The following is a 23,306-nucleotide window of genomic DNA, read 5'->3' on the forward strand; positions in this document are numbered from 1 at the left end:
GCAATAGAAATGTAACAGTATTTTATACAGTTCAGATAAGACATATTTTTAAATTTCAGATTTCTTTTTTAAAAACCGAGCATTCAAAATGAACATTCCCTTAAATTAGGGAACTTGCGGTCCTCCAAATATTGCTGGACTGCAACTCCCATTATCCCTGACTATAGGCATGTGGCTGGTGTGTGGGAGCTGGAAATCAACAATATATGGAGGGGCACAGGTTGACTATCCCTGCTTTAACTGGTTAATTTGCATTTACATTTCTCTATCAAATCCACAAAATTGTATTTATTCAAACAATGGAAAAACAGCAAATGTTCATTAAAATATTAATTTCACCATAGGACCACAATTAACTACAGTTAAATCTATCTATCTATTTGTTGTTAACTTTTGCATACTTCAGGAACCTGATTTATCTTCACTACAATCAGGTACATATACCGTGTTTCCCCCTTTTTAAGGCGTAGTCATAAAATAAGCCATAGCAGCATTTCTAAGCATTTGAGAAATATAAACCGTACCCCGAAAATAAGCCATAGTGATAGGCGCTGTGTGGAAGAGAGCACTGAGCTCCCCAAGTCAGCAGCAGCAACGCCAGCCGCAGCAGTGTTTGCTGAGTCCTTTCTTGTTTTTGGGACTTGGTTACTGTGCTGGCTTGGGATGGTGTGTGTGCAATTGCTGTTGCTGCTTCATGTTTTTCAGCTGGATTCTCTGGGTTCTAAGCACTTTCCCCCGTTTGTTTGCGAAGCAGCACTCGGCTGCAGCCCCTGCCTCTCCCGGCGGCTGCATGAATGCGAGGCTGGTCGATCCCCAGGAGGCTGCAGTTGATCGCTATCTCCTTTTCCATTTCTTTTGTCTTTGAGCACCCGGCCCCGCCCCCTCTCCCCTTCGTGGAATGAAGAACGGAGTTTTAGCAGCATTTCCTCATTATAAAAAAAAGGTCAGGAACTTTTACTTTAACCTCAAAAATGGGATATTTCCTCTCTCTAAAAACAACTCTGACCTGAACACCAATAAAACGGGGGTAGATCACCTCCAGTTTATAAATCCGCAAGTAGATCGCAGTCTCCTGGAAGTTGGGCTCTATACTTTGGCTGATTGCAAGCCTTTGCATCTTTAAAAAACAAAAACCATGCGCTTCTCAGTCTTAATTTTCCTTTAATTCATCCCCCTATACCATGGGTGTCAAGGACAAGGCCCGGGGGCCTAATCCGGCCCGCCAGACATCGTGATGTGGCCCGCCGCCCGCCCGCTGCCAGACCTCGCGATGTGGCCCGCCGCCCGCCCGCCTGCCTGCCGCTCACGGTCGCCTGGGCGCCGCTTCCGGAGGAAAGGGCGGGACCAGGGCCGGCGGGCTCAGTTAGGTTGGGGGCGCTGCTCAGCCTGCCCCCCAACCCCCGCCGCCCTCCCACGGCGCCCCTGTGTGCCTTTCTTTTTGATTTTTCCCCCGGTGCGCCTTTTTTTTTTTTTAAGCTGCCGGGCTAGGGGCCTGGGAGGTGAGGGGCGGGCTAGGCTAGCATGGCGACGCGTTATTGGCTGGCATGCCGCTGGCGCCCCTCCCTCCTAGCTGGCCCGCCCCTCGCCTCCATGCTCCAGCATGGAGTTTTTCGGCACTGAGGGAGGGCCTGGGCCTGCCCCCACAACCCCCGCCGCCGCCCGCCGCCCTCCCACGGTGCCCCTGTGCGCCTTTCTTTTTGAGAGAGAGCGGCGCTGTCTCTCCTTCGGCGCCCAAACCCTCCCGGGGCGAAGCGCCCCGGCGAGGGAGGCGACTGACGAGCAATGCTGAAGGAGAAAGTGCCCCCTGCTAGGCATCGCCGTCGAGGGTTGGCTGAAGAGGAAGAGGACGCCGCCGCCAGAGTACCGGGGAGGGAGGCGAGCGAGCCCGAGCCCCCCCTCCTCAATCTTTGTTAACTTCTTCGGGGGCTACCTCCGAGCACAGGACCAGGTTTGCCCCCAGCTCCCACCCCCGCGCAAGGGTGTGTAGATTTACTCGAGAGTATGTCTCACTGGCCACCACCCGCTGTGTGTGCGCGCACTTACGATCTCAGCCCTGCAGTGCAATCCTTACGAGTCTACTTGGAAGTAAGCCCCACGCGCTTCTTTGGAATCAGGGCTTTGGGGTGGGGGGTAAACTCGGGGAGGTGGCTGATTTAGGGGTGCAGCTGAAAGACCGGAAACTCTGGGCGGCGGACTTTGCCCTTTGCCACCATCTGGATGGAGCTTTGGGGAGAGGGCCAGGTGGAGGTATGTGCCACCCGAGGCACCTCTGCACGGCGCCCTTGGGATCCGCTGCCTGCATCTGCCCCAGCCAGCGGTGGGGAATCTGCGTGGTGATGGAGGAAGGAGGGTTTTCACAGGAAACAGCATCCCCCACCCCACCCACCGTCTCTCTCCTGTGTTCTTTTCCAACAGGGTGGAGGTTCCCCCCCACTCCCCGGTTGTTCTCAGTTGCCTTCCTAGCCTTTTTGAAGCCAACAGCATCCAAGCTTTTAGGAAGCAGGGCTTGTTTGCCCATCTCTGCAGCGATTCTGCAGCCTCCTGCCTCTCCCCCCACCTTTCTCTGCTCAGATTTTGTTTTTCTCCTCTTTGGTCAGTTTGCGCGTGTGGCGCCGCCGCCGCCATGGGGGGGGGGAAGCTCCTCTCCCTTTGCTCTTTTTTCCCCCTCTTGCTGGCCGAGAGGTAGAAATTACAAGGTCAACCCAGCGTTCCTGAAGCATCTCAAGGTGCACTTTGAGAAGCAGCCTAGCCCAGTGGTTAGCACAGGTGTAACCTAGTGTGGTCTCCCAGTTCCACATGGCTTTTCTTTATCACAATGCTGGCCGTACATTAAATATGTGGCTGTCTGAAGAGATACAGAGATAATTTATGTTCATCTTCCCCACCCCAGTCTACTGTTTTGCGAGTTTTTGAAAGATTCACAGCAATTCATACAAAATGTTAAAAACCAGTTTACCAAATAAAGCAGAAAGCCAAACAAAGTTCAGATTATAGATAAGAAAAAGGAAAAAAAACCCAGCCCACCAGTAGCAGATAACAGGAAGTCCAGGTAACTGGACTTCCATTAGACTGCAGCTTTGTGGGAAATTACATGACTGAATGCTCCTCCACTTTTAAAAAAATACCCCAAGACAGAAATTTAAAAGTGAAGAAGATGGTTTCTAGTGTGTGTTTGTTTTTAATATTTGATTATCTCTTCCCCATTCCCATGGAGGAATAGTCAAGCACACAATATCCCATCTGCAGTCCAGAAATAATTTTGCTACATTATTTCTTTATTTGTCCAGCCAATATCAATTTGATAGTAATCACTGAGACTTTCAGAAAGTGACACTTGACTACAGCCTTTGTTGGAGCTAGAAAAAAAAGGATGATTCACACACTTGTTTTTACATAGTGATGACTGTGTGATGGAGCAGTTGTGAGCTATTATTTTTCTCATAGCAACTGGTCTTCTGAATCCCCACTAAGTCACTGTGGTTCACGTCCTGGAGAATGTTCAGCATACAAGTCAGGGTGAACACATGCAACTGCCTTATACCGAGTCAGACAATTGATCCACTGCCTACTCTGCCAGAGACTCTTCAAGGACTCAGTCTGCACTATACAATTGAAACAGTGTCATAATAATAATAATAATAATAATAATAATAATAATAATAATAATAATAATTTATTATTTGTACCCTGCCCATCTGGTTAGGTTTCCCCAGCCACTCTGGGCGGCTTCCAACAAAGATTAAAAATACATTAAAATGTCACATATTAAAAACTTCCCTAAACAGGGCTGCCTTCAGATGTCTTTTGAAAATAGGATAGCTGCTTATTTCCTTGACAGATGTCTTCTAAATGTCAGGTAGTTGTTTATCTCTCTGACATCTGATGGGAAGGCGTTCCACAGGGTGGGCGCCACTGCTGAGAAGGCTCTCTGCCTGGTTCCCTGTAACTTTGCTTCTCACAGTGAGGGAACCACCAGAAAGCCCTCGGAGCAGGACCTCAGTGTCCGGCCTGAACGATGGGGGTGGAGACGCTCCTTCAGGTATACTGGACCGAGGCCATTTAGGGCTTTCAAGGTCAGCACCAACACTTTGAATTGTGCTCGGAAACGTACTGGGAGCCAATGTAGGACCAGTGTTATGTGGTCTTGGCAGCAGTGGACACATAGTCCTACAGATACAACCGGCCCTTTGAGGGTGACCAAACTGCTGATGCGGCCCTCGATTAATTTGAGTTTGACACCCCTGCCCTATACCCTCCTCCAACCATTGCCTCCTTCCATTCCTTACCCCCCTCCCTCTCTCCCCACTTCCCTCACTCCTGTGCAATCTCATTTAGTCATATACTTGCTTTTTCTGTTGTGTTGTCTATTTTATATTTAATATTATTACCCTTTATGATGTTATTTTTTCCCTTGCGATAATTATTTATTTTTTATCTTTAACTAACTTTCCATATTTTTCCATATATAACTCAACACTTTCCCATTCCTTCTTAACTCTTTGGATAGAGTGCCCCCCATTATTGTTGTTAATTTTACAATTCCTGGATTTTTTATGGAACCGAACAGCTCGGGTGCTTCAGAATGTGCCTTCTGTTGCTACAGGGCTATGGGGCTTCACTATTTGACCCCCCCCCCAGGTTGGGATTTTTAAAGTAGTTCTGTGGGTCCCAGGGCGCAGAATCACCCCCAATCCTTTCCTTTGTCTAAACAGACCTCTTCCCCCCTGACTTTGGAAGGCTGTGCTTCAAGGGTGATACCAGGGTTTTTTTAAGACCTGCGCCTCTTAAGGATTGTTACGGTCCATAACTTCCATTGCTTTCTACAGGGTTGGGGGTTTAAAGCACTGCCACCCCCACCCCACCCTGCAGGCGCTCGGAACTGGCAGCGCCAACAACGCGCCCAGCAGCGCGCAGAAGAGAGCACTGAGCGTCCTGAGCCAGTGGGTCCCAGTTGTACCAGCACTTTTTTTAAAAAAAGACACCCCCTGAAAATAAGCCACTGTGTGTTTTTTTGAGGGAAAAAAGTTATAAGACAGTGTCTTAAAAAAGGGGAAACATGGTATAACAGTCACTTCACCCATAAAGTGCATGTTCCTTACCATCCTCTGACAACTCTGATCAGTGCTTCTTTTGAAAATACCCAGGCTGTAGCATCTATCACATCATGGTAAATTTCAATTGTGTTGCCGTGAACATCACAAATAACCATCTGAAATGACATGCGGTGGTGTTAAGGAAACACTAGCAAATTCAGTTTCCCATATATAACAAATATTCTGCTTGTTGTGTTTAGTTTTATAAAGGCTTTAAGGTCTTTGCCATGTTTACTTCATGGGACTTGCTTCCAAGTATATAGGACTGCAGTCTAAACCAAATCAAAAAATCAAATGGGTCATCCACAAATCATTTACAGTACACTAGTATATTATCACTGGTTTAAATGGAGCAAAATCAGTGAAAGTTGGATTATACTTTTCATATTAAATTAACTAATCAATGTTTTTATTAGTTGTTTGCTCTAGCCAACAATGACATTCAAGGAAAAAGTAGAATCTAGCAGCCAATCATCTTAATTACATCCAAGGAAAATGCAGAATCTGTCTACCTACCTACCTACCTACCTACTTTCCATTGCTTCACTCAAATGTGCATGGCAAAATAGTCAATATCTCATACTTGCTTATACGGTGAAAAGGTCACACTCACTTTCCCAGGTCTTGGATTGCATTTGAGTCCTTCCCTGCCAACAGGACACTGAAATTGAAATGAGGAAATAATTATTTAAGTGCTATAATGAACTAACAATAGATATTTTAAGCAGTATGACTTTAAGGTAGGGATAGCTATCCTCATGGCTTCTAAATGCTATGGGACTCTAATGGTGTGTAATAACTACTGGCCAGATACAAATACCCCTTTTCAGGGTTAGGTAGTGCAGAGGACAGTGGCAGAGCAACTGCAAGTGGTCCTAGATGACATTGATTATCTGGATCCACGTCAATTGGGCACAGGCCTGGTTTTAGAAGTTAATCGCCCTTGGCTGATGCAAGGATTACGTTTATTGAGAGAGGGTCAGGGGGAGTGTGACCCTGTTGCTCTTACTCTCAGTGGCTTTTGATGCTACAGTGGTACCTCTGGTTACGAACGCTTCTAGTTATGCACATTTCGGGTTACGAGCTCCGCTAACCCGGAAGTAGTTGCTCCTGGTTGCAAACTTTGCCCCAGGATGTGAGCGGGAGACGCCATTAGTGAAAGCGCGCCTCAGGATAAGAAAGGTTTCAGCTTAAGAACAGACCACCGGAACAAATTAAATTCGTAACCAGAGGTACCACGTATTGACTACTGTATCCTCCTGGATAGGTATCAGAGGCACTATGTTACATTGGTTCTATTTGTAACTGTGCAATCGACTCCAGAGAGTAGATTTAGGAACATGTTCCTTGGCGCACTTGCATTTGCTCTATGGGGTTACATCTATGGATGACACACAGATCTATTTCTCCACAGCATCTGAATTAGGTGTGTGGCTGTGCTAGCCAGTGCATGAGGGCAAATGAACTGAGTTTGAATCCTGGGGAGGTAAAGCCTCTGTGGGTAGGTGGCTCCTTTGTTTGTAAGATAGGCCAACAGTGTCCTCTGTAGACAGGAGTGCCTTTTACCAGGTGTATATGGTATGCCAGCTATGGCAGTATTTGGAATACAGAATAGCCCAGCCACTGTAATCACTGATAGCCTTGATACTGCAATTCTCTCTGGCCCAGATGCTACAGCTACTGCACAATGGCAGACACACTGCTGAAGAAGGCAAATAATTGATGGCATGTGAATGCTCTGCTAAAACATCTGCACTGGATACCCATATGTTACAAGGGTCATCAGGTCCAACTGCTAGTGCCCAGTTGGTGGATATGTGGGGCAATTGTCTTTTCATTTTCTGTTAAATTAAACAGTAATATTTTTTACTAGTGGTGAAAATCAGTACTGACAAACTAGCGTGGAAACTTATTAAAAGTGTTGGGCTAGGATACTACTAGCCCCCAAATGGAAAGACAACAAGATACCAACTAAAGAAGAATGGCAAGAAAAACTGATGGACTATGCGGAAATGCTGGAAAACTTAGAGACAAAGACAATAGAGATTTCAAAAAACAACAACTGGGAACCATTTATGCTGTACTTACAGAAACATTGTAAAGAAGTGGACTTACTATCAGAGTTTGAGTAAACTTACAATTAACAAAATGAACATACAGATTAAGATGTAAAAATTGGAAAATAACAAAGAGGCAATTTGAAAACAATTATGGTATAAAAAGGAGAAGAACAGAACAATATTTAACTTAAAGAATGTAATATTAAGGTATAATAAAATAAGCAGAAGTTAATATGTAAAGAACCAGAAGAGGAAGTTGAGGGAAGTCGGGGGTGGGGGGATATGGGAACTGTATTTTTTCTTTTTCTTTGAGGTAATGTTATTATGATTAATATAAAATTGTAAATCTTAATAAGAATTATTAAAAACAACAACAAATGTTTTAAAATACAAGATTCGTATATAAAATAAAAACTTGATCTTAAAGCTTTCAGCACAAACATGGATGATGCCCTAAGAAAGAATGAACTTTTAAGACATCATTAAAAATGGTCATAAAGGTGTCTGGAGCCAATGTTGATTAAACATTAGTAAGTCTATGATTCCCGACAGTAGGATCTGTGTGGCTGTTTATGTTAATACAAAACACTCTCCTCATATTATTCAATAGAAGATGAGGGGTCCTCAGCGTCTTTGGAGCAGCACACATGGAAACAAAAACATACTTGTCAATATATTCTTACCCTTATTTTAAGATTCATGCATGAAGTTTCCTTCCCTCACCCTACCTCACCTTGCTGGGGAAGAACTGGCAAGAAAGAGATGAGCGTTCTACTTTGCCTAGTGTACTGTAATCCTTTCTACACTGGGTGAACTGAAAGAATGTAATTTCCCACACTATGTCTGTAAGCTGCCCCCAGACAATAGCCCATGAATATAAGAAATCCTCTCTCTCCACAATGTGTTTATCCCAAAGATTGGTGTTTATGCCTATTGCCTCGGCTTAATTATTACATGAACATAACCTCAACGATAACTGTGTTGGTAACAAAACCAAAACTGAAATATCTGGCACAAATAAAATTGAACACGCTCACACAAATACATGCAACAGGATACTCTAAATGTATGTATGTACACCTACAACCCCACCCCACTATGCTCAGTCAATAGTTTCGTTACACATATAAAATGAATGAAAAGCACCTTACCACTTGAAAAGCTGCCGGTCTTTGCAAGGCACTACTTTCAGGCTGCTGATCCTTTGGCACCAAAACATTCCTAAATCGAGTTCCCTTCTCACTTGAACAAGTTCTTGAACTCTGCAGACTTTCATAGTATATACTCTTTGAAGAAGAACTTGTTTCACGATCAGATTTTTGTAAAAGCTGAGCTGAAGGCATTGAACTTAAAGATAAGGTCTCTTCTGCATTAAGTGCCTCTTTAGAAAGAAAATGTGAGTATGTCCTCTCATGAATGTTTTCTAGGACTGCTGTGCATGAGCTGTTTGGCCCCTGACTGGAAAGATATGCTTCTTTTTCATCCTCTAGTTTGTTTTCTTCACAAATACTCTCTTCCTCTTCTTCATTACATTGGCTGCTAGATCTTAACCGTTCAGACACTGACTGAAGAAGTGATAAGACTGACAAGGACTGGTTGGCTCTTTCAATAGGATTACCTTCTGGTGAGACTTCAGCGGACAGCAAGTCCTCTTGAGAACTGTCGTCTTCATATATAGGAGACAAAGAGAAAGGGTAAACACTGAATCGCTTTGCTTCCACTGTCACGAATGCTTCTGAAGAAAGATTGTTTAATTGGTTGCTTTGTTCACAAGGGTGGACAGACTCAAGTTTGCCTTTTACAGTTTCACACATAAGAAAATGTTGATTATTATCCAGGGATTGGTCAGGAAGGGATGATAAGGGATGATCTGGTTCTTCTGTTGAAAAGAAATAGCTTTCATCTTGAAGAGCACCTTCATACAAAATGATGAAAGAACTGCTGTCCAACACTTCTGGTGCAGAAGCAGCAAATAACTTGGGGGATTTCTCTCCATTTCCACAATCATCATCATCATCCCGATAATATTCCTTGAGCACTGTTAAACCTGTCTCAACGACTGCTTCTTCCTCAAAGGAAAAATCTGAGTTCAAGCCAATCTTTGCTGAGCTGTTCATTACAGACTGTTCAGACATACTGAATTGGGTGCCAAATTTATAAGCATTCTGTGGCACTGTGTAAGTTTTCGTCATTTTACCACAGACCTTTTCACTTTCTATTTCATAATATTTTTCACGTGGTTCCTCTCTTACAACTTCTGCAGGGTCACCCTCTTTAAAGACATATTCAGGCAGATTCTTTCCTACATTATTTCCAAGTGAATCTAAAGGTCCAAATGATGGCAAATGCACTTCATCCATTACAGTATCTTCATTTATTGAGTATGACGAATATTCAGATTCATCATCAATTGTCCACTTCGTTTCCTCACCAGCATCTGTCATGCACATAGTACAATTGACATGTTTACTGTTTTTGCCATTGACTATAGGAGGGCTGCATTCTACTGTAGCTGAGGGATCAGACCAGTCAATTTCATTTTTCTGTTCTCCACCTGTTATTTCCTTGCGGTCGTCTTTAATATTAATATCCGAAGATGCTGAGGAGTTTGCTACTTTACCGTCACTGATTATATTGCATACTGAAGTTCCATATATTGGACTTAAATTTAAAGATTCTTCAATTATTTTGGGAAGTTTAGCTGTTAATTCGGTATCAGTAGTAAGCTTCTTTGATGCTTCAGTGTTGGACTTAAGGGCTGAATTTTGAAGAATGCCATTGCTCAGATGGTCCTCAGGCTGATTATATGTCACTTTTTGTATGGCTGAATTAATAACATCATCAATTATTTCTTTTGCTTTTAGTGCTATTGAACTATGTAGGTCAATTTTATCTGTAATGTCAAATGGTATTTTTTCATCTTTAATATTTGTGCCAAGTGTGTCTTTTGCTTTAACTTCAGAAAGCTTTCTGATACAACCCTCATTAAAATGCTTTAATGATGAATTCCTTGACTGCATTTCTTTTGATTCTGAAAGAATTTTTCTATTTTTCTGATCTTTTTGAAGGCTGAGCCCTAATAAATTGTCCTTAATGTCATTAGTCTGGCAGACGCCAGCTGCTTGCTTTGATCTTATTTCTTCTATGGCTAAACGCAGAACTGCATCAACTATTTCATCAGCCTTTTTGAGCAAAACAGTTAAGTCTTGGGATTTAATTTGTACTTGCCTTCCTGTTTCAACATCACTCAGTGCTTCCTCAGAAAACTGGCTGCTTGATTCTGTAAACAAAGTTGTAATTGCTTGATCACCCATTTCAACAGTGTTTGAAGTAGTAGCAACAGCAAGGTAGTGAAGATTTCGCTGGCATGAAGTTCTTTGCTCCTCTTTTCTCTGCTGTGTAGTGAAAGACGATCCTAGTACTATCTTTACAGGTTCTGTAGCTTCCACATCACAGGCAACTGGGGACAAGAATGGGACTGGGTAATCTGTTTCTGACACAGATTGAGAGTGTAGAGTATTTGGTTTATATTTAGGTAAAACCTTGCCCTTCTTTTCTTCAGAATCAACAGGAAGAGCATGATTCTTGTCTAAAACAAAATCTGATGTTTCACAGGCAGGAGAACTAAACTTTGAGCTATCTTTAAAGCAAGTAATGGGTGACACAGGCTTGAAAGTATATAAATTTTCAATTGTAGAAACAAGAAGATCCTCTTTTGCCAGGTTAGATCTAGAGTCTACCAAGCAAGATGCAGACATATTCTTCATTTCTTCAGAGCGCAGTAAAATCTCACTTCTACTATCAGCAATTTCAGCAGTGTCAAAGGTAATCTTAGTTTCAGGAATGCTTTCAGATTCCAAAAAAGTACCAGGAACTTGACCTGCACACCCAGATTCAGCAGCAATAAGGCGGCTCCCAGGTCCACAGTCCTCTGACTTTGAGATAACTTGGTTATTTTCACATGTATAGGCAGAACAACATATTTTACCATTGATAGTCCCTGCAGAATCACTTAGAGACTGGTTAGTGCAATCCTGTTTATCAGCCAAAGAACACAAAGCCCCCAACAAACTGTGATCTTCAGAATTAAGGACAGGTTTAGACACAGGGTCCAAAATGATTTTGCTATCTCCAGAGATGAAAGAGTTACCGACCAAGACACGTAACGGAGAAGGAGGAAATGGTAAATAACTATTTTCTTCTGATTTCACAACAGGAGGAGAGATCTCAGGCAAGCATGTCTCTTTAGAAGAGGCGGCAGGAGGTAGACCTATTGTGATGTCCTCTTTAGTTTCACAAGCCATTTTTGCTTCAGTTTGATTTTTTATTTCATCAACTAATGGATCGGTTTTTTGTGCAGATATCACAACTTCTGCAGTTTTAAGAAGTGATGGAATAGGTTTGGCCACCGTAGTAGTGCCTGTGTTGCTTTTAAGTTCCGAGTTCTCTAATTTGATGGGCTTGGTTTTGTCTTCAGCGAGAGGAAGAGGACTCTCTAAACCGGTTGATGTTTCGATCAGAGTTTCATCCTCAGCTCTCTGAGAAATATGGCAGTTGTCATCTTTAGCCCCAAGGATAAGAGGGGCACCATCCATAGTGCCCACAGCCTCCTCAGTGCTGGTGTCACCTGTTTCTAAGGCAGCTGACGCCACCCGAGACACCACATTTTCATATTCAGCAGCTAACAAAGATGTGTTGGCATGGTTTCCCTCAGCTGCGTTAGGAGAAGCACCTGTCATTCTAACATGGTCAAATTTTGTCACAGGCATATACAAATTATCAGTGGTAAAATTATTAGTTCCATTCTCAGACATCATGGGGAAGTTATGATTGTTTGGTATATCTGTAAGTACCATGAACTCAGTGGCCTCTTCACTCTTTAGATCGCTTTTGCCAAATATATCTGCATCTTGAACCATTTCTTTGGATTGGACTGAAGCAAGCATACCGACTCCTGCTGATATATCACCTTTTTTGCAATTTGTATCCTGCAACACCAACTGCAATTCTTCTCCAACTTTTTGTTCGTGGAGAGGTAAGTGTCCATCTGGTGAAATGATCTGCATGTTTTTCTCCTGCTCTGTCATTTTTTGGTATGATTCTTCAGTTTCACTTTCTACCCTGCTAACTGCCTGTCCGCTACCTATAATACTATTCAAATGCAATGTTTGGTTCTCTGCTTTTAGTTTGAATTGATCCTCAGTCCAACTATTGCAGGGACATTTGTTTTCTAGCAAGTGTTGCTCATTATCACCTAAGTCTACTTTGGGGTGCGAAAAAAACTCCTTTTGCATTGTCTCTTTTGTTTCTGTTGTAGAAAAAGGGCAAAACTGCATTCCTTTTTGAAAGCCAACAGTGGTAGCATTGATTGACTGAATCTCCATTTGTATTTCCCCTAACACCTCCTCCCTATTTTTAAGCAATCTGCTATTTTCTGAACTCATACTAACAGCATCTGTATTCTGGCAACTGAAATTGGCTTTCTTTTGCAACAGTGTTGGCTCCAACAGAAGATTCCTATTAAGTTCTGGTGTGTTGGAAACTGCCGTATGTTTCACAGAAACCAGTTCCTCAATGCAATTTTTGATTGTTTCCATTTCTGTCAACGAGGTAATTTTGTTCTTCAGTTCTTTTTGCTCACAATTGCCCAAGACTTCCAGAGAATTTCCCCCAAAATCCATTTCTGCCAAAAATATGTTGGCTTGTGAATCCTTTGTGTCATCTTTAGTCTTAGGTCCCGAGTTTGTTTTCAACGAGGATTCTGTCTTTGTTGTAGTAGTTTCTGAGTTTGGAAGGCTTACAGTCCTATTTTCTTTGTTTTTGACTGTAGTGCTATTAATGCTAGTTGGGGTTTGTTTTTCTTGCTCCAATTCCGCTTGTTTCTTAAGCAATTGCTTAATTCTTGCAGAACCTCGATATGTTGCATAAGTAACTGCAGGTGCACCCAGTTCACATTCTGTTTTCCTGGAACAGAAAAAAATATCATTATTGGAACATTAGCAAAAGCTCCTGGGCATTACTCGGCTATAAACAGACACAGAGAGATTAGTACAATAGGCACTGGCCTCTCTTATTTCAAAAATCTAAAGCAATGTTTCTACTTTAGAAGAGTCTTGGCAGATCAGACCAAAGTCTACTCTAGGCTAGAGCCCTGTTCTCACAGGGGCCAACCAGATGCTTATGGGAAACCCACAAACAGGACAAAAGTGCAATAGCCCTCTCCCACTTGTGGCCCCTTGCAACTGGTATTACCTCTGATACTGAAGGAATTATAGCCATCATGAATAGTAGTTATTTCCCACCACCACCTGTCAAAATACTCAAAAGTATAATATATAGCAGGCATGTCAAACCTGTGGCCCTCCAGATGTTTTGGACTACAATTCCCATCTTCCCCAACCACTGGTCCTGCTAGCTAGGGATCATGGGAGTTGTAGTCCAAAACATCTGGAGGGCCGCAGGTTTGACATGCCGGATATATAGGTATGCCATCACAGGTGTAATTAGTGGAGATTTTTAAATAGCTATTGACTCATAGTACCACTGAGGAGAAGGCTCAACCCCTGGCAGAAACATGTATGTAAAGTTATTTTTGTCAAATAATTGTGCCCTAACTCCAGTGATATGCACCCTTGGATGAGGTTTGCAGATGAAAGTAGTTCACTTTATCCACTTTACACTGTTTTAGATCATAAAACGGTCAACAGAATCCTCAAAGGTACCACTTGCCTGTCTCTTTCTGAAAAGGTTCATGTTACCCTAATTGCTTATGTCAGGGCTGGGACACCTGTGGCTCTCTGGAAGTTGGACTGCAACCTCCAACATTCCTGACTATTGGCCATACTGGCTGGGGCTGATGGGAGCTGGAGTCCAACAACACTTGGAGAGCCTCAGGTTCCCCACCCGATTCATGTAGTGATTTAAAGTAATGGTCTACCATTAGAGCTCAGATACAGTTCTGAGTCTTTCCTCCTGGAAATAAGTGGAATACCTGGACTTGGTCAAATGTCAGATACAGTCTGTTGTGTTCATGGGCATTTATGATCCGCTGAAAATTTTAATTAAAAGTATATGATGACTGTGTATCTGTAAGTAAGGCCCGTTTCCGTTACCATTTAACTCAGGACTGATTCACACATACATATATGCTACACAGCATCTTGTCACTTCAGTGTATCATTCAATGACCAGTTCGTGGAAAAACAGACTCTATTTAATATTATTGTATGAGATGATACAAAAGCCCTGTCTATAGTATTTAATCGCTGGTGCTAATTGTATACATGCAAGCCATCAGTAAATTACTGAGTGATGAGCAAGTGTCTTTGAACTGAGGTCCCACCAGATGTTAAACTGAGGGAAGTGATGCCACATGTAAAAGAGAGAGAGAGAGTTACTGCAATTGGAGTGAATGTTGGATTCATTTGACGACTACACATTGTGACCAGCCTGTGGCATGGCTCACCATATCACTGTAAACTCAAGAGCAGAAGCACTGCAATTTAAACTACAATTTGGCTGTGCCTGAAGCAATCAGATGGCCACTTCAGAACAAAGTCAAACCTCATCATGAGCCCCATGTGGCATGTTAGAAGTGTCATATGAATCAGCAGCTCTAGGAAGGCTACAGAGAAACTGGTGCTTTTCTGCTATGTATACTTGCCATCTGGATGTAATCTTTAGAGGTTATAGAATCATCATAGAATCATAGAGTTGGAAGAGACCACAAGGGCCATCCAATCCAATCCCCTGCCAAGCAGGGGCTAATGTCATTTTATACATGAATTAAAGCCTTTTAATCTCTCACTCTCAAGAAAAAAAAAGAATTTTAAAGGACTAATAAGACCAAGGGGATATGAAGCAAATATGACATTCTTCTTGTCCATACAGTTTAAAAGCCCAGTTAATTCTAATCGGTAAAATACAAATGCAGCAGGGACAGATTATCTGTACATTATTCAGGTGCCATTCTTAGTCTCCAGGGGAAAAAAAGCAGATCATATATTCCAACAGCACCATCTGTCTATCCACTTCAGAGCTGCTCCAGACGTTTAAGTCTTCTATAGCCAAGATTTTGCCTTCCTTGTGGAATGCCACAGCACCAATACAAAAAGGCTAACATTTGAAAGAGATTAATACCTTTAAAATGGCATGGTATTTTTAAAAAAGATATTGAGGTTTTTATTATTATTGTTCCCAGAGATTTTTGTATTCATGATTCAATTCACAACCTATATTCTACTATTATTTTAAAGTACACAAAAAGTTATCTACAATGCCATGACCAGAAAGTTTATTCTAGACTCATTTTTCATTCTGTTTACAGTAAATCAATGCACTTAAATTGCTGAGATTCCTAGAAAGCAAAGCACAATTCTCCATTGGCATTAAGACAAGGGCCAAACCATGGAGTGCTAAGTTTCTTTATACTGTACTTGTTTACCGTATTACTCAGCACTTCTTACAGTGAGGTACAGAGAAACATCCATCCTCATTTACTTGTTTGCTTAATCACCAATACTGAGAGCAGATACACCAAATTACAGCCTTCTACTGTAGCACAGTAATCGTAGACTACAGACATTAATTTATAGGAAAAAAGCCTATCTGAAGAGGATTGGGTGAAGGCCTAGAGGAGGTGAATGATCCACAAGAAGGACTGCTCTCTCCTTTCCATTTCCAGCAGCAGCTGCTGTTCAAAGTGCCCAGAATGGAGAAGACTACACATGGAGATGGGGAGGAGTGTAACCGCTCGTGCTATGTGCACATGAAAAAGAAAAAAAGAACCATATTTAATTTTAGACTGGAAACGCTGGCATGGCCACCACCAACCTGCAAAGTATCACATAAACTTAATCAGCTCAACACACTCTGTAAATATATTATCTATTTTAATAAAAGAACAATTGCTCTGAGCTACCAAGAAAGGGAATTACAGTATAGAATTTAAAGTTCAGACTGACAAATTCTATTTACCTCGAGCAGGGAAGGAGCAAATTAGTTTACAGGGGGAAATGAGCATCTAGCACAATTCATAGCCAAAGCTATGTCATGGCAGCCCTGAATGATGCCGTCAACAATGTAACGTGGGAAAGAAAACCCTGATCATGAAGAAAGCTCTGCCTACATTGTCTGACTCAGATGCTTCACAACAGAACAACCATGCACCATTGTTGAATATTTCATAGCAACCTACATCCAGTTATTGTTGAATGACCTTTAAAATTGTACTAAAGAATAGGTGTAGCCAAAAAGCCAGTAATAAATGCTCTGAGTCATAGAGTTTATTGAATATATACTGTTCACTTACAATGTATTTATTACCTAAGTCAACAAAAGATATAGTTCGATATAAATAGAATAAGATGCTATGCCTTCAAAAAAAGTAAAAAAGAGGGTCATAGTTAAATTAATGAGAAACCTTCAGAACCGAAGTTTCAAACTACTGTACTAGATTATCTGTAAATATAGCACATGACCCAGGAAACTATGTGCACAAAATACACCACTTACCGTAAATACAACTGGATACGAGGAACAAAGGAGAACAAGTAGACAATTAGAACACAAATGGCTTGTGCATGTGGAAACTGTTTGATTTTCATTAGGCAAACCACATACATGAGGAAAATAGCTCTTCCATGTGTGATAATGCATAATAATTTTTCCTGGATCACAGCCTATTACTGTGAAATGCAGCCATACAGATCTTCATTTCTGTGAGTAAACACCACATGACATAAAAGCATGCTGAAGATTTGAGGTTAAGACTCTGATTCAACCTAGCACACAGAGGCTTGAAAAAGAAAAGAAAAGCAATGTCCTGCCAATCATTACTATTTGGTGGAGAAGGTGAAGCAGGATTTGGGTGGATTCTGTCCTACACTTCTCTGCCATAAAAACTGCTTGGGTATTTTAGCTTTCTAGGAATGGCTCTGCATGTACAATTTTCAGTGCTGGATCAGGGAAAAGAACAGGCATGCACTACCTGTTGGTGCACATACTTCCTCATTTGTCTAACAGGATCAAGGTGTATATGTGTACAACGAGATTGCAGATAATTGTATGTTGTAAAAGAGGCGGTTAAAAGTTCAATTAATGAGCCTTATACATTGGAAGAGATGGGCTTTGTGACTTTCACAGTCTTGTTTTATAGCACCTAAAATTTGCTAAGCAATTGTATGCCTGTTGTAAACCTTGTTTTTATTTTTAATACATGTTCCAAAAGGAAAAAGGGATGGGGAGGGTAGAAGAAAACAAGGAGACTCAAGCAGCAGTTTTGCATTTTGTATAGTTTTCATAAACATCAGCTTGAATAGCTAGAGTTCAGGGAGAGCAGTAGCTAAATGGCCGCTGTTCTCTTCCAGTCGAAGGAGTGGGCCCTGGTGTTTCATCTCTCCCTCTGCTGTAAGTCAACTGGCATGGCTGCTGATAGAGAGCAGCTGAAGAAGAGGAGGTGCCAAATAATCTATGACAGAGAGGCAGGATTTGTCATAGCTAAGCCAATTGTGACTTAATGCTTATCCAGCTTGATTTTAGGAGAGAAAGTCCTCAGCTTCTCTGACTATTTAACTGTCCGGTCCTTCTCCAGTTATATTTTATATTCAGACATTTAGAAAATTGCCTAAATATAAATATAATCTAAATTTATTGAAGAAATCAAGGGCTGATGCAACACATAACCTAATTGAATTATTGCTTGTTTTACAGGCATTCATAGTGATCTGTGAATTGCTGTTGCTCTTTGTTTTTCTTAAAGGCTTGGGCTTTAAGTAAGAAAGTAGTTCAGAGTTGTTTCTTAACCTATTTATGATTTTTTCATATTTTAATTTTATTTAACAGGAATTATATACTGCTTAATTATCAAAATATTTTAAGCAGTCTACACAAAACATAAAATACCTGAAAGCAAGTTGTACTGAAATCAACAGGACTTTCTTCCAAGTGATGGTGTTTAAGATCACATAATGAGTTTTTAAAAAACTCAATTAGCAGCCCACAGAAAAAGAAATTTCTGGATTAGTATTTCAGTCAGACCATGGAAAAGAGCTTGCTCTCCTATCTCTTCCCCTGCAGCAACCAGATGGAATGGCTACCGATAGATAACATTTAGAGAAGAAACCTTATCAAGATTTCCTTTGTACCAAATGGTTCAGAGGGAATAAGAATAACATTGTACAAGATCGTTTAGTGGCTGATGTTTCATAATGCTGGCATTTTGATGACTCTGACTCTTGGTTAAAGTTAACCTCTAAACTTAATTGTGGAAAGCAAGCATAAAATACAAAACCTGAACTTTTCATCTTATACCAGTCCACTTATCTCTAGCGATTCATGACTTTCATCAGGATATGCAAGACATTATAATTTCACATTTGGCTTATCAATCAGTACTATAAGAGAGCAGCTTTGATTGTTATTATACACAATCTTTATTCTTTATACTTAAGTTATTACAGGAAGTGCAAGCCGATCACACTTGCTATTTTCTCAGCTTTTTCTAATGTTTCAAATGGAGCCCCTGTATATATCTGGTAGAAATGTGCGCAGAACTGTTGTTTTTGCTGGTAGCACAGGCATACCACAACAAAGAGTTTCAGAGGAACAGATAATATACGTTCCACTTCATATCATTACATACATACTGTACTGGCCTGAAAATAAGTCTCACTTTTTTTTCCAAATTCCAACTGTGAAAAGTTAAAGTGTGGCTTAAATTTGCGACCTTACAAAAAAATGGAATGGGTGTGAGTGCCTGCGGAATTTTAAGTGAGCAGCTTATATTGAGGTATTGTTTCCCCCCTTGAATTTTAAAGGTGTGGCTTATATTCGGGTGCGGCATATATTCAGGCCAATACGGTACATTGCAAAGCAGTACACAAGCCATTTATATTTCCGGAACCTTGCAACATATAACAACACCTGAAGTTCCTCTAAGAAAGGAGTTATTACAAGATGCATGTCATGTTTATAGCAATGTTTAAATACAGTGGTACCTTGGTTTATGAACACAATTGGTTCCGGAAGTCTGTTCATAAACTGAAGCGAACTTTCCCATTGAAAGTAATGGAAAGTGGATTAATCTGTTCCAGACGGTCCGCAGAGTACATAAACTGAAGCGTTCATAAAATGAAGCGAACTTTCCCATTGAAAGTAATGGAAAGTGGATTAATCCGTTCCAGACGGGTCCACGGAGTACTCATCCTAAAGCGTACTTAACTCGAAGCATGGGTGTAATTGGTTCCGGAAGTCTGTTCATAAACTGAAGCGAACTTTCCCATTGAAAGTAAGGAAAAGTGAATTAATCCGTTCCAGATGGGTCCGCGGTGTTCGTAAACCGAAAATTCATAAACCGAGATGTTCATAAACCGAGGTTCCACTGTATTTACATTTCCCATTTATAACAAATGGGAACAATAGCATTTGACTGGAAACATTTTGACTTCAGATAATTAAATGGTACTAAACCTGCCTCACAAGTAACCCATCATAAATACTGGTACTCCTCTTCCAAGAATTATGTTCTAAGAAGTGTTCTGAAAAACACTTTCGCTACTGTCCAGTTTTTCAAACAATAAGTCATTGGACTAACAACAGCTAATAAAAAGTGTCAAACATTTGTCAGGGGTGACTGCTTCAATGAATCAACTGGCTGGGTTTGCTCAAGGGATATATTGTAATCTGTCGCCTGCAATGTACTGCAGGCTGAACTCATGAATTCCACCTTCCTTGGCTCACAGCCTGGAAAAGAGAGTCTTTTCCAACAGGGGTTACAAAATTAACCTCAGAATGCAAAGGTTCACACAGTAGTTGGATTTTCTAGTTCTGTTGTGGGGGCGGGGGGCACTTCAAGGGCATAGGTGTTAAAGAGATGTGCCACTGACCACAGAATATAGTGCTTCCCAATTAGCTAATTACTGAGGACCCCTATTTTTCAAAAGCCAAGCCACGGATCCCCTACTTTTGAGAATTTTGATAACTCTATGGTAGTTACCTCTGCAAAGCATTTTTTTAGAACAAAATGTGGGGTATCCCCTAATAAGCAAACGATTTTAGGTATACTACAAAAAACACAGACCATAAAATTTGTGTTATTACCATGCAAAAGTGACAAAGAATTAGTTTGAGGGGAGGCAAGGGATGCGGCTGTGGATCCCCTGGGTGTGTTCCACGGACCTCCAGGGGTCCCTGGACCCCTAATTGGGAACCACTGATCTAGACTAACAAAACCAAAACTACAATAATATTTGTGTAGGATTATCCTTCTATGTTATTTCTATGTTATCCCTGGCGATATATGCTGTGAGCCGCCCAGAGAGGCTGGCAAACCCCAGCCAGATGGGCGGGGTATTATATTATTATTATTATTATTATTATTATTATTATTATTATTATTATTATTATTTAATTGTTACTATATGTAACATGCCAATAAATTTGAAAAGCTAGTAGAAATAAATATTTGAAACCTCCTGTTAAAAACACCTATGTTCGTAATAGCTTCACTTTCATCAGCTCCAGAACCAAAGGTTTTCTGACATTTTCTAATCTAAATGATCCTTTCCAGGGACAGAAACATGTTGCATTAAGGATCCTTAGAGGACTGAAAAACAGGATACAAACTTATAGGATCACAGGATTGTAGAGTTCCAAGGATCATCTAGCTCAACTCCTGCAACGCAAGAGTCTTTTACCCAACATGGGGCTCAAACCCATAACCCTGAGATTAAGACCTGAGCTACTCCAGATTAGTGCAAGTTGCACTGGCCGGAAAAAGAACCTGGACCACCCATGTGGCAGGCGAGAATTCTACCAGTGAACCACCAATGCTCTGTAAACAAACAAAACAAGAACCCCCTCATACCCCAATATTAACTAAAACAAAAGCATTGTCACGTTTGCCTTTCATCTAAGTGACAACTGCATAAAAGAAAAGCAATAGTCTCTCCCCCACCCCCTGCCGCAGCATGGCAATGAAATGGTGGGGGGCATGTGCTCAGTGGTAGAGCACATGCTCTGGTGACTGAGAAAAATCATGGTGATTTGCCAGTTGGTGCAGTGAGTACTGAGCTAGATGAAACAATGGCCCGACTCAGTATAAAACATCTTCCTATGTCTCAAGAATTATAACCTACAGCTCTACTATAATAGCATCTCTTAACTTTGGTTTTGTGCCGTAAAAAAGCACACGCTCATATACTGACAGCTCTCTTTCTCTCCTCCTCCATCTGCAACCCATCTTGTGTCACTCCTCTTAACGCTCCATCTTTCTGTCCCTTGCTCTCACACACTAGAAATGCTCAGGCTATTAGAATTTTCATGTTTTTTTTTTACTTAACCGCTCTCTACTTTCTCCATTCGCTATAATGCAGCGAAAGGGTTTGATTTGCATTTGCACAGCATTTCCTTCTGTCACAGCACTGACAGGAATGCTACACGAACTTTCGGAATAAATTAAGACTAACTTGGGCTACGCAGTCATCGACATGGCATGAAAACCAGTCATAAATCACACACTAATGTGGCATGTGTTGCCAAACTAGTTTTCGTACTTGGCAGTTATATGCAATCAGTACTTGTGTTCTAAGAAGTTTATTCAAATGATCAGAACTGTAGTTCCCTAATGTTTTAACTATAGTTAGCTGCACAGGGTGTGGCAGGATATAAATATCATGTTTTCAAGGGATGGCCTAAACAGAAAAAAACAACACTGATCCAATTTCACTAAAGTTAGCCAAAACTCTCTCGGCAAAGTTTTGATTATAGAAGCAAAACACTTTCATTTAGGGCAGGCCATTAGAGAATTGAGAACTCACGATCTCAATGTTGCTTTCTAACTACAACAAAAGTGGTTTTCAAGAACTTCTACATTTCAGGAATACTTTTTGCATAATTTGCCAAATGCCCCTTGCATCTCTGATTTAAATTACTCGCTATCTATGCATATTATACTGTGCACCATTTAAATTGGCTAAATACTAGTGAGATGGTTCCAACATCCAATACGCCCAGGAATTTTGATGTAATGTTTTGATATTCTCCAATAAAATGAAACTTAAATATGTTTCCTATAACATTCTGGGCTTTTCATTCCTCTCCCCTGAAATAACCCCTCTTTTAAGCATTGCAGGAAAATCTCCAAGTCTAGAAAGCAGCAAAGTATGGAAAATACTAGTCACCAAGTCAAAAGCAGAAGGAAACATTGAAAGTCTTGGAACTTTACAATAATTAACAAAATAAGACAAGGTGGAAACAATGGTGATTCTTTCATCCCCTTGACCTTGGCCTCACTTTTTTTTTTCATCACGCCCAGGTATTTAAGTAACTGTTCCTCTCATACTCTTTAGGAATTGGTTTCTTGATCATTTCAAGGGCAGTTGCAAAAACTAATGAAAAATAGTTTTGTAAGGATGCAATTTGACAAGTAAGTGCAACATAAATATTCTACAATTAAATTGTACAGTCCTGTGGTCCCAGGGAACACAGAATATCTGGGAGCGGAGAGAGAGGTCTGCCCTTGGAGAAGGGGATCAGACCTCATGTGGCCCCTCAACACTATCATGGGAAAGGTTAAATGCTTCTCCACCCGCTATTCCTCTGCAGGGCTCTGAATATGGCACTTGCATACGATTGGCTTGCTTTACCTTCCTTCCCCAGGCTTTTGGACTGATCTGCCCGAGAATTTCTTGAGCTAAACTAAAGTTTAGTTTTTAGGAGATATTTATATTTCACATTATATACTTATATGTTTATATGATCTTTGGTTTGGTTTTTCTTTGTCACAGATGTTGCTACAATATTACTGCTTTAAAAAATAGAATAAAGGCAAACTTTTTAAACAATATTTCCTATGTAGAATAATCTACATGATCTAGCTTTAAGTAAACAAGTTAATTATTGTACTGAATGCTTAGGAATGCAGCAACTCTTTGGACACATTCACACAATCAAATATTGGCTTGATATGCATTACCTTTGTGAACTAACACACAATCCCTTTGCTGCTGCTGCTTCCTTCCTCTCATCAGTTGAACAGCCCAGGAGACTATAACTACCCATTCTTTGTGTTTTGATTTTAAAAGTATACAATATCAGAATACAATATAATAGTAAACTTACAACCAACTCATTTACTGCTGGCCATGTCTGGCCA

The 23,306-nt window shown here is 41.0% G+C and overlaps 1 protein-coding gene across 1 annotated transcript in view; it reads right to left on the reverse strand.

Annotated features, from left to right (window-relative positions):
* Positions 1-23,306, reverse strand: part of CRYBG3 (crystallin beta-gamma domain containing 3) — a 64,869-nt gene that overhangs the window by 25,180 nt on the left and 16,383 nt on the right. The window contains exons 4-6 of the mRNA XM_035116450.2: positions 8,305-13,117; positions 5,707-5,754; positions 5,100-5,209 (exon numbers count right to left, since the gene is read on the reverse strand). Of these exons, the coding sequence (XP_034972341.2) occupies positions 5,100-5,209; positions 5,707-5,754; positions 8,305-13,117 (4,971 nt within the window). The remainder of the gene's footprint in view (positions 1-5,099; positions 5,210-5,706; positions 5,755-8,304; positions 13,118-23,306) is intronic.

This window comes from Zootoca vivipara, chromosome 4 (assembly GCF_963506605.1).
Source record: "Zootoca vivipara chromosome 4, rZooViv1.1, whole genome shotgun sequence".
Taxonomy (NCBI): domain Eukaryota; kingdom Metazoa; phylum Chordata; class Lepidosauria; order Squamata; family Lacertidae; genus Zootoca; species Zootoca vivipara.